This window comes from Elephantulus edwardii, unplaced genomic scaffold (assembly GCF_000299155.1).
Source record: "Elephantulus edwardii isolate Elephantulus edwardi_28Jun2011 unplaced genomic scaffold, EleEdw1.0 scaffold00157, whole genome shotgun sequence".
In the NCBI taxonomy this organism is placed as follows: Eukaryota; Metazoa; Chordata; class Mammalia; order Macroscelidea; family Macroscelididae; genus Elephantulus; species Elephantulus edwardii.
This window is the reverse complement of record NW_006399907.1, coordinates 5,533,191-5,545,503: the sequence shown is the minus strand read 5'-3', so window position 1 is coordinate 5,545,503 and position 12,313 is coordinate 5,533,191. Positions and strand designations below refer to the sequence as shown.

General features: G+C 39.1%; 1 protein-coding gene across 2 annotated transcripts in view; it reads left to right on the top strand.

The window, feature by feature from the left end:
• Positions 1-11,261, top strand: part of TMTC1 (transmembrane and tetratricopeptide repeat containing 1) — a 477,484-nt gene extending 466,223 nt beyond the window's left edge. The window contains exons 17-19 of one of the 2 annotated variants that reach the window (XM_006895074.1): positions 2,714-2,836; positions 7,778-7,855; positions 11,070-11,261. In XM_006895074.1, the coding sequence (XP_006895136.1) occupies positions 2,714-2,836; positions 7,778-7,855; positions 11,070-11,210 (342 nt within the window). In that variant the 3' untranslated portion in view covers positions 11,211-11,261. The remainder of the gene's footprint in view (positions 1-2,713; positions 2,837-7,777; positions 7,856-11,069) is intronic. The other variant, XM_006895075.1, reaches the window with a different exon arrangement.
• The last annotated feature ends 1,052 nt before the right edge of the window (positions 11,262-12,313 follow it).

Below are 12,313 nucleotides of genomic sequence, written 5' to 3'. Positions count from 1 at the left end.
CACACATGCATCTTTGTTGTACACCATCAAGATGGAACTGATCCTCTTGTAGGTTTTCAGAAGCAATTAATAACATGAAAGGATATTACTCATCTTTATCTTACAGAGTAGCTGGTGGGTTTGAACTGCATAACTTTGGGTTTCCAGCATAACTTCTTACCACTAGGCCACCAGAGCTCCCTCATTCCTACATTTGCTGTTATGTGTGCCATCAAGTTGACTACAACTCTTAGTGACCCAGTAGCTCTGAACCCTGCTCTATCCTTACTGTCTCTCACATGCCTATCCTCAGTACCCCCATTATTATGTCAATCCCTCTTATCCAAGGTCTTCCTCTCCTATGCTGTCCCTCCACCATTCCATGCATGATATCCTTTTCCAGGGATTGGTCCCTCCTGGAAAAATGCCCAGAGTATGTGACATGTAGCTTAAAAATCCTTGCCTCCAAGGAGCATCTTGGTTTCACCTTCTCCAAGACATATCTGTTAGCGAGAGAGAGAGCGCGCATGCACGCATGAGTTTAGGTAGCATCAAGCTGACTACAACTCAGAGTGACCCTGTGAATAACAGATGCTCATCTTCACTAGGTACACTAGATATATTTCACTAGACAGACTGTTCTTACAGTCAGTGTCAGTTCATCTCATCAAGGGCTTTCCTTTCTTTTGCTGACCTTCCACCTTTCCAAGCATAATGTCCTTTTCCCAGGACCAGTCCTTCCTAACAACATACTCAAAATTTGTGAAACAGAACTTCACCATCCTTGCCTCAAAGGTACACCCTTGTTGTACTTTCTTGAAAACACATTTATTTGTTCTCTTGGCAGTCCATGAGATTTTTCAGTACTCTTCTCAAGCAGCGCAATTCAAAGGCATCTGTCATCTTTAGTCATTGTACTACTTTCAGATTATGACATTGAAAAGACTATAGTTTGAATCAGGTGCACCTTCATTTTTAAAGTGACATCATTTCTCTTTGACAAGAAGAGAAGTCCTTGACAGCAGATTTACCAAATGAAGTATAGCTTTTGATTTCTTGACTGCTGGTGCTAATGATGTTAATAGTGGATTCAAGCAAGACGAAATCACTGATAACTTCAGTCTTCTGTCCCTCTATCCTGATGTTGTCTATTGGCTCAGGGGTGAGGATTTTAATTTTCTTAATGTTGAGATTTAATCCATAAGAAGGAGAAAGATTTTGTCATCTGCATAATGGTAAGTCTCCCTCTGATCCTAATGCCACATTATTCTTCATATCATCAAACCTCTTGCATGATTAGCTCAACATACACACTGAACAGGTATGGAGATAGGATTCGGTCTTGATGCATACATTTCTCAATTTTAAACCATGCAGTGTTCCCTTGCTCTATTTGGATGATAGTCTCTTGATCAAAGTATAAGTTTCACATGAGCACAATCCAGTGTTCTGGGATTCCCATTCCTCTCAGTATCAACCATAATTTGTTATGATCCACACTGTTAAATATCTTTGCATGGTCAACAAAATATGGATAGACATCCTCATAATATTCTCTGCTTTCAGGCAAAATCCATCTGACAACAATAATAATATTGCTCATACCACAGCCTCTTCTAAATCCGACTTGAAATAGTTTGCTGTTAATGTACTGTCCCAACCATTTATGGATGAACTTCAGCAAGATTTTACTTGCTTGTATTATTAGTGTTATGTAATTTCCAAATTCTGTTGAATCACTTTTTTGGAAATGAAAAGAAATGTAGATCTCCTCCAATTGGTTGGCCAGGGAGCTGTCTTCTGCACTTCAGTTGGTATGCCATCAATTTTGAGGGCCTTATTTTTTTGCCAGTGCCTTCATGGAAGCTTGAATTTCTTCATCACCATTGGTCCCTGATCATATGCTACTTTCTGAAATTATTCCATGTCAGTCAATTCATTTTGGTATAGTGACCTCAATGAATTCATCTTTCTATGTGTATCCTTCTATTGATTCCTATATCTTTCAAGATTTTGTCCATAGCATCTTTGAGTATTGTAGCTTGAGGCTTAAAGTTGTTTTCAGTTCTTTTAGCTTGATCTGTGTTGGGGGGCAGTAGGCGCTATTTGTAAAGTACTGCTGCATTGTGTAAGCTCTGATCCCTAGTACTTTGTGTACATTAGATTCCTGATCCTGTGCTATTCTCAGAATCTCTGCTATTATGTTTTATTTTCATTGTTAGGTTAGTGGACTTAAGGAAGAAATCAGAGAGAACAAGAGAAAGATTAAAGCAGCCTTATTAAAAGGCATTGGGGGGCGGCAGGTAGGGGACCTCCCAGGTGAGGTTCCTCATTCTGAAGATGCAGAGTGGAGAGGTTGCACCGTGAACTTATTGGGAAGGGTTTTTATAACAGAGTCTTTAGGGAGGGACATTTCATTGTGATTTATGGTTCATCCCTTAGTTCTGCCAGGTGGGCGGGCTGTTCACTTTTCTTGTCAATGTGTGTATTCTTTGAATTCTTCATTTTCGCCTTTGTCCCCCTGTAGGGTCCTAGCAGTCATCAGTATATAAATAGGGAACCTGAAGACTAAGAAATTATACCTCATAATTTCTCGGGAAGAGTCAGGAAGAACAAAGAATGTAGATGTTTTGATTACTATTTCTAACATGATGTGAATAAGAATAGATGTTATCGCTTACATCTGTTTTGTCTAATATTTTTTTTATTATGTCTAAATTTTCAACCTCTGCAGGCACTTGATGCTATAGACAAGGCTCTCCAGCTGAAACCAAAGGACCCTAAAGTCATATCTGAACTTTTTTTCACAAAAGGAAACCAACTGAGAGAACAGAACCTTCTTGACAACGCTTTTGAGGTATAAATACTTAATAAAATTAGATTAATACATTCATAGACTAAGTTTAATACTACTTCAGCCTTCAAGCGTATAAAGTAAACACTGGGGAGCTGTGGTGGTGCATTGAATTGAGCTAGGGCTGCTAATCGAAAGGTCATTGGTTCAAACCCTCTAGCCTTTCCAACAAAAAAGAGAGGTATTCCTAAAAAGATTTATAGCTTTGGAAAACCTATACAGCCATTCTACTCTGTTCTGACTTATAGGATCACCAAGAGTCTGGATTGACTTGACAGCAGTGAGTAGTTTCTTAGGGGGCAGATGAGGGCTAAACAGTAAAAGATTATCATCAAATTTGTGGAATGAATTCTCTGATTAGTTTTTCTAATATTTTAAGGTATTTGTGTTTTATTGGATATTTTTTCTTGTTTTTGATTCTTTTTTAAAATAACTGAGGTTCTTTTCAGTTATTCAAAGTCATGCAATACTTCTGCATTATTTTTTAAGTTGTCTCCTTTATCTTGATTTTCAATGCATTCCAAATTTCAGTCTCAAACCAGCCTTCTGTTTCCTCTTCTCTATCAACTACTAAATATTTGATGATGTAAATCAGTCTAAGAAGACATACCATACAGACTTTTTTACTACATTAATGAGTATAATTTCACTTTTTTTCCCAAAACTGAGGTAAAAGAGAGATAAACAAAATTCTGTTTACAGTATTGGATTCTTGCTAGTAATAGTAGCAAGAAACATTTAAATATGTGAACAGCAGCAGGAAGTAGCCATGGATGACTTCCATTATATTCCTTTAGGGTCTGGAATAAAGGAATAATGTGATGGTTGCCCCACGCCAGATCACTCTTTCAGAAACCTGATAGCATTTAAAGCAACCTGACCCCAATGGATCCTGATAAGGATTTGTCCTCCCTTTGTTGTTGTTGTTGTTGTTGTTGTTGTTGTTGTTGTTATGTGCCAAGGAGTCTCCTGTGACTTATAGTTACCCTATGTACAACAGCTCTAAACCCTGGTCTATCCTGTGCCAATCTCACTGTCTCTGACACACCCACTCCCATTATCCAGTCACTGAATCAATCTCCCTGCACTGTCCCTCCATACAAGCAAAACATCCCACTCCAAGGATTGGTCTCTGCTTGCAACGTGTCCAAAGTATATCAGACAAAGCTTCAGAATCCTTGCCTCCAAGAAGAAGCCTGGTTTAACCCTCTCTAGGATGAACCTGTTTGTTTTCTTAGCAGTCAATACTCTTCTCCAACACCACAGCTCAAAGGTATTGATTTTCCTCCTATCCTCCCTAGTCATTGTTCAACTCTCTGATGCATAACAAGTGATTGCAAAAACCATGGCCTGTATCAGGTTCACCTTAGTCTCTAGAGTGACACTGTTGCTCTTCAGTACTTTGGAGAGTTTCCTAACAGCAGACTTTCCCATCACAATGTGTCTTTTAATTTCCTGGCTGCTTGGTGACAAGTGTTGACTGTGGAGCCAAGCAAATTAAAGCTGTGAACAATCTCAATCTCTTCACCATCCATCCTGGTGCTGCCACTTGGCCCAGTAGTGAGAATCTTTGTCTTCTTGACATTGAGCCTCAATCCATATTGAAGGCTGCAGTCCTTGACCTTCTGCAGTAAGCACTTCAGGTCCTCCTCAGTTTCAGCAAACAGGGTGTGTCATCTGCATGATGCAGATTGTTAATTTGTCTTCCTCCAATCCAGATGCTACACTTCTCCTCATACAGCCCAGCCTCCCAGATAATCTGTTCTGCATATATGTTAAATAGGTATGCAGATAGGACACATCCCTGGCTTAAACCCTTCCCAGTTTTGAACCTTGCAGTGTTTCCTTTCTCTGTTCTAACGACTGCCTCCTCATCCAAGTACAGGTTTTGCATTAGCACAATCAAGTGTTCTGGGATTCCCATTCTTCTCAGAGTCAGCTACAGCTTGTTGTGATCCCCACAGTCAAACGCCTTTGCATAATCAATGAAACACAGATAGGCATTCCTCTGGTACTCCTTGCTTTCAGCCAAGATCCATCTAACATTAGCTACAATGTTCCTAGTACCACAACCCCTTCTAAACCTAGCCTGAACTTCTGGCAGTTCTCAGTTGATTATTAATATCACATAATGTGATATTACATTATTGTGATCATTAATGCCACATGCAAGCAGGATTCTGCTGTCCTCCCTAGCCCTCCCTAAAATCCCTCCCTAAGATTCTTATAAAAAGAAACCACCCTTGACTGCCTGTGCCATTTTGACTCTCCATGTGTGGTCCCTCTCAGACCATGTATTAAAGGCCTTTTCATTTCTTGGAGGTAGGGGGTTGGGGGAAATAAACCATGAACAGATATTTAGCTTAGAACTTGCCTTTGGCCTTTTATGCCAAACTCAGGAAATCCATAATCCAGCAGTATATTGAATCTTGTGTGTTTTTTTATGATTCATAAAGTTTCTGTTGGATACTTTTTACAAATAGATAGTTACTTTTTATTCCTAATTAATCTTAGTCTGGGAAGCTCTACTGAAACCAGTCCACCATGAATAGATTGGACACACCACTAGCAGAGCTTCTATCATCACAGCAACATGAAAACTGTTATTAGTAGATGTCATTGCATTATTTCCAGCTCATAGAGAGTTGTACAGTAGAATGGCACCCTGCCCAATCCAGTGCCATCCTCACAATATCTGCTGTGCTAACACCGTTATTACAGTCACTGTGTCAATCCATCCTATTGAAGGACTTCTTTTCCTTTTCTGACTCAACTTTCCCATGTATTATGTCTTTTTCCAAAGACTTTCCTCTCCTGATAACCTTCCCAAAGTCTGTGAGATGATGTTTCACCATCCTTGCTTCTAAGGAACATTCTAGCTATACTTTTTCCAAGACAGACTTGTTTGTTCTTTTGGCATTCCATGTTTTATTTCACATTCTTTGCCACTGTCACACTCGATGGTGTCAGTTCTTCTTTGATCTTCCTTATTCATTGTCAAACTTTCACAAGCACATGAAGCAATTGAAAAATGCCATGCCTTGGCTCAGGTATTTATTTAGTCTTTGGCATCCTTGCTCTGTAGCACTTTAAAGAGGTCACTTGCTGTGTGTTTGTCCAATGCAATACATCATTTGATTTACTGACTGCTGCTTAAAGGGTGTTGACTGTGGATCCAAGGAAAATTGAATCCTTGACAATTTTAACTTTTCTCCATTTATTATGATGCTGCCTTTGGGGATAGTTGTGAGGATTTTTGTTTTCTTGATATTCAGGTGTTATCCAGACAGGAGTCTTTGATCTTTTTCAGTAAGTTCTTCAAATTCTTTTCTGCAAGCAAGCTTGTGTCATCTGCATAGTCCTGATTGTTGAGGAGTGTTCCTTCCTTCAATTCAGTTACTATATTCTTCTCACATAATCTACATTCTCTGATTATTTGCATACCATACAGGTGTGTTTTTTTTAAAAAAAGTAATCAACAAAACTAAAAAATTATCAAATGGTAGCATTAATATCACATGCAAGTAAAATTTTTCTGAAGATTATTTTTAAATGGCCGGATTATTTAATAGGAAACTGCTTGAAATTCAAGCTGGATTCAGAGAAGGCCTTGGAACAAAGAGTATTGGCTGAAAGCAAAAAGTTAAAAAAAAATATTTACTTGTGTTTAATTGTTTAAGCAAAGACGTTTGACTATATGTTGTTGTTGTTGTTTTTATGTGCATTGAGTCACCTGTGGCTCATAGCAACCCTATGTCCATTAGCTCTGAACCTTACCCAATCTTGAGCCAATCTCATCATCTCTGACAGACCTAATCCATTTCTCCACTCACTGAGTCAATCCATCTATCTCATCCTGGGTATTCCTTTCTTGTGCTGTCCCTCACCTTTCCAAGCATGATATCCTTCTCCAAGGACTGGTTCCTTCTGTCCACGTGTCCACAGTCTATGAGACAGAGCTCCACCATCTTTACCTCCAGGTAACAGCCTGGTTTCACCCTCTCCAGGAAAGACCTATTTTGTTCTCCTGGCATTCCATGATATGTTCTATAATCTTTTCCAGCATCACAACTCAATGGCATAGATCCTTCTTCTGTCATCCTTAGTCATTGTCCTGCTTTTGGATGTATAGCAAGTAATTGCAAAGACATGGCCTAGATCAGGGGCACCTTAGTCTCCAGACTGTCATCATTGCTCCTCAGTATTCTACTGTATAGGTCATAATAAGTTGTAAATAACATTGCAAAAAATGGAAATTTCAGCACATCTAAGTGTGTTCAGGTGGAACCTGTACATGAACCATGAACCATTAAATCAAATTAATCAAGAGGATGATTTATAGTTTAAAATCAGGGAAGATGTGTGTCAGGGTTGTAGCCTTTCACCATCTGGAGGCTAAAAGTTTCTACAGTAAACAAAATAGACTGACAGGTGTAGCCTAATGAAATAAATGTCCTTAAAGTAATGAACAGGAATCCTGCCACTGCATGTGTCTAAGAGTAGGCTAAAAACCCAAGCTGCTGATATTGTAGGAGAGAACACCACATCGGGGTTAACTGTTAAAAACTAAGATTCTAGCACTCTAAGATTTTCTTTATAAGTTCCAGTTATACTGGCGGAGCAGGAGAAGCAAAAAAACAGTTTTTTTGTAGGTGGTGGCCAGCAGGAACTGAAGCACTGGTAAAGAAATCACTGAGTTTCCCTGCAGGCTTCTCCAGCCTCTTCAAGTCCCGAGGTTGGCACTGCAGGCAAATTATATATTTCTATTTCCTCCACTTTAAAATCAATGTACAAGTGAAAGGGGTCACCTGTGAACGTGCAGTGGCTTGTTTCATTATATTCACCATTTATATTTTCACAGGTAAAGAAGGTGGTTCCCACTGTCCTGCAGTGTTAAAAATGGGGTTTTGTTTTCTAACTTGAAGTTCTTTCTCATTTATTTAGAGTTATAAAGCGGCCGTGGAACTGAATCCAGACCAAGCACAGGCCTGGATGAACATGGGGGGTATCCAACACATCAAGGTAAGAAAAATAACCATGCACTTTGATGTGGACTCGTCTCCCCTTTGTGTTTTTCTTTCTCCTCAACAGATTGGAAAAAATATATTGTTATTTTCCTTTTTTTAATTATTTGAACACTAAGAACATAAAACTTAAAAAAACAACCAAAAACCAAAAACATCAAACTGATTCATTGCTGTCAAGTTGGAGCTCATAGCTGGTCCTCCAGCGTGTTTTCAGAAGCTGTAAATCACATGGGAGGAGATTGTTCGTCTTCCTTGCAGGGAGCAGCTTGTCCATTCAAGCCACATACTTTTAGTTAGCAGGGCAACTTTATCTACTAAACAAGCTACCAAGAGCTTGAAAACAAAATTGCATTTTTACTGTGTTACCTATGTATTGGATATTATGAATCTTTGTTACTGTTTTTTAAGTAAATCTATTCAAATTAGACTGCATGCTTTTACTAAAGAAAATCCCAGTGTCCTTCCAGATAAAATATGTAGGTATAAACTAAAGTCTTGTTAGAGCTCCTCATTGTTGTCCAAGTCAGAACCTCCTCATAGCTGACTCTCCACTGAGTTTCTGAAGCCCAAAATTGCCCAAAAAGAGATTGCCCATCTTTCTTCTTTGGACCCTATGTGCAGTTGAACTGTTAGAGGGACTAGTCTTTGGGTTAGCAGAACAACTCCCTATAGAGTAGGCCATTGAATCTATAGCTGTAAATGAGCTCTTTTTGTTGTTGTTGTATACTGTTGAGTTCAGAACCAACCTATAGCTGGCCTTCCAGCAAGTTTTCAGAGGCAATAAATCCCACAGGAGGAGATCGCCCATCATCATTCCACAGAGCAACTGGTGGATTCGGACTGTGTGCCTTTGGGTTGCCAGCACAGCTCCTTACCACTAGGTCACCAAGATCCAAGTTAGATCTTCATGTAGTCTATATTCATTGCAGCTTAACTTGAAATTAAGTGCTTCTTGAAATATTATTTTTTATTATTATTATTTCCTTAAAATATTATATCCTACTTCTTTTATCTAATTTAAATTTTACTTCCAATTTTCTTACTGAAGAACAACCTTAAAGGGCTTTTTGTTGTTATTGTTTCTTTGGTAGTTTCTTGTGGTGTTTTGACTGAATCTTCCTGCCAAGGAGGACTGAAATTGTCCTTATTGAGACTGTTATCTATAGCTATTAATGTCAAAGAATCACAGTATTCATTCCTGCATGAATCCATTCATTCACTTGACAAATATTGATAGAGTAAATCCTGTTTGCAGGCATTGTTCCATACACTGGAAACATAGCGTGTAAATAGACATACATTTTTTTCTTCGTGCAACTAATATTCTTGTAGGAGAAGGCAATAAATAAACACACACACAGCCCCCTCACACCACATACAGACATGTATGTAATATATCCTGTATCAGATGGCAATAAACACTAAGTGGCTAAAAAAAGAAGATAGGGGGTGAGGGTTGACATTTTAAATTGTTTGTTGTTTAGCTCTGGCAGCCTAATGGGAAAGGAGTTATGTTGCCAACTCAAAGGCAGGCAATTTCAGATCCATCAGCTGTTCCTCAGAAGAAAGATGGGCAGTTCCTCCCACGTAATTCACAGGCTCTGAAAATCCAGTGGAAGGTCAAGTATGAAGTAATTCTGACTTGCTGGCACAAGGGAATTAAAATGACATATGTGCAGTGACCTGAAGGGAGCAAGCTGTGTGGCAGAGTAGGAAAAATGCATGTGCAGAGCTCTTAAGGTGGGAATGTCTCTGGTGTGTTTGAAGAACCGTGGGGTGACCAGCATCATGGCCAAAGCCATGCAGTAGTGAGGGGCATGGCAGAAGCTAAAGTCAGAGGTCACCAGGGTCAGATCATGTGAGACTTGGGCTTTTTATACCACATAGGTTGAATGCTTGGAGGCCTTTGTGCTGAGAAAAATCATGATGTGACATGATTTTAAAGGATCATTCTGGTTTAATTGATTTTCATGCTTCTTTCAGTTTCTGGCTTGGTAAGATAACAGTATAATCATTAAAATTTAAGCAAGAGCCTAATAGAGGGGGTGGCTCCTTGGAGGCAAGGATTCTAAGGCTCCGTCTAACATACTTTAGACATGTTGTAAGAAGGGACAGGTCCTCATTGGTACACAATCCCCCCGCACCTCCCCAAACCCACCCCCTACCCCCAAATATAATCCACTCTGCAGATGTTCATTGAAATGAAAAAGAAACAAACTAAATAAAAATAAAAAAAAAAGAAGGGACAGGTCCTTGGAGAGGGACATCATGCTTAGGAGGGTGGAGGGACAGCACAGGAGGGGAAGGCCCTTTATGAGGTGGATTGATTCAGTGACTGGGATATTCGGGATGGGAGTGTCAGAGACAGTGCGATTGGCACAGGACAGAGCAGAGTTTAGAGCTGTTGTACATAGGGTCGCTGTGAGTCACAAGCGACTCAACGGCACATAACAACAAGTGATTTCATCATAATTCTTGCCATTTCAACAATGTTGTTGTGTACTTTAGAGTAGGAACTGATGCTTAGCTGACCCTCCTGCGGGTTTTCAAAGGCAGTTAATCTCATGAGAGGAGATTGCCCGTCCTTCTCCCACAGAGCAGCTGGTGGCCTCAAGCTGTGTGTCTTTGAAATTGCAGTATGGCTTCTTGCCACTAGGCCACCAGAGCTCCATTTCAGAAACAAAGAAAACATTTTGCCCTCTGCTTTTTTCTCTCATTCCTCCTTCCCCATCTCTTTCCCCTCCTTTCTCACTTATGTGAACATCAGCCATTTCTCCAATGTGAAGGGAACACTATGAAATGGTAGTCTAATCCCTTGCATTAGTAAAAATCTAAATATTTTTTACTGTTTAATCTCTTCTCTACATTCTCCATCTGGTGACTGCCACAATGGGCTCTTCTCTGTCAGGAAGTATGAGGATGACACAGGATAGAAGAGGATTCAGATCTTTTGTTCATAGGGTTGCTATGAGTTATACTTAACTTGACGGCACCTAATAACAGTAACACTCACCAATTAATTTGATACTTAAAATGGATGGATGATCTAAAAGTAAGAAAAATAAGTGTAAAAATACACATGCAGGCAGAGTTTCTTAAGAGAACACTAGAGTTGACCAGAAGTTCTATTTCTTAGACTCCCCAGATTCTGTGAGGGTATTTTCTGATGAACTAAGCTGTAATTGCTTGCTTGCTTTCTCTCTCCACAGGGAAACTATGTGTCTGCGAGAGCTTATTATGAAAAAGCCTTACAGCTGGTTCCAGACAGCAAATTACTGAAGGAAAATCTCGCCAAATTGGATCGCCTGGAAAAACGATTACAAGAAGTTCGAGAGAAGGAGCAAACCTAACAAACAGCATTTTGATCCAGTCTGTGGGATTTTGATGATACCTCTGCAAGGTGATGGAAGCCTTGCTTTCCTGTCACTAGGGGCACAACCAATGAAATTTTGCTTTTACTCATGGTTCCAAGTGGCAGATTTGGAAACATCTGCTGGTAATCTTGAGGCTGAGACATTTGCATTTCCATGAATGAAGACAAAGAGAACAAGGAGTCCTGAGAGGGAAAGAAAATAACATATTCACAGATTTTCCAGATTTTTGCTTAGCTTTATTCCAGATTACCCTTCATATATTCCTCTGCTTTTGCATCCTGGAGCACTCATTTGCTGTCTTAGTTTTTCATGCCTCAAACATGCAGAAGCCTGGCATGCAGTGAAGGGGCAGAATATAAATTCTCCAGGATAAGCCATTTGGAAAATTATACAAAGGGATAACTTATTTCATTCTCTTGAACCAAAAGTGAGTGTCTATAGTCTTTGTAGAACCTTCCAAAATATGTGGTGAAAGGGATTTTGTTAAATATGCTTATCTAATATTCCTCAAAGGGTATTAAGAAAGCCCTACTGAAGAGTAAACTAGATTTCACTCTAAGGTAAGCTTTTCCCATTGTCCACTATATCAAAAAGGAAGTTTCTCAAATTGTATGTGAATATCCTTGTCCCTAGGGGAAAATCAAGAAGCTTGGTTCTCTAACTTTTTATGGAAACGTTTAAAATAACGTCATTGTGTTACTAGAGTAACATTTCTACTCTAAGTTCAAAAGTGCTTTTAAATTTATCAGTGTACCTGCCTCCAAGCATATTGTTATTTTGGTGGAGAAAAAAAATAGTATATTCTACACTTAAAAAAAATTAAAGATGTTAACTGAGAGAAATGTCCTACTTTATTATCTTAATATTCAGACATAAGATTATTTTTTGAAAAATATATTCGACGATTGAGGTGTCCTTACCATATATCACAGAAATCTTCATAGACTATGACTAGATGGAAAGAGAACTCTATTTATTTGTCATCCTTGACTTAATAGGAATTCTGTACGTAAAGAGTGAGTGGTTGAAACTCAGAATTGGTTCTGTAATTTTAATTTGGGAGATTTTATAGAGAATGT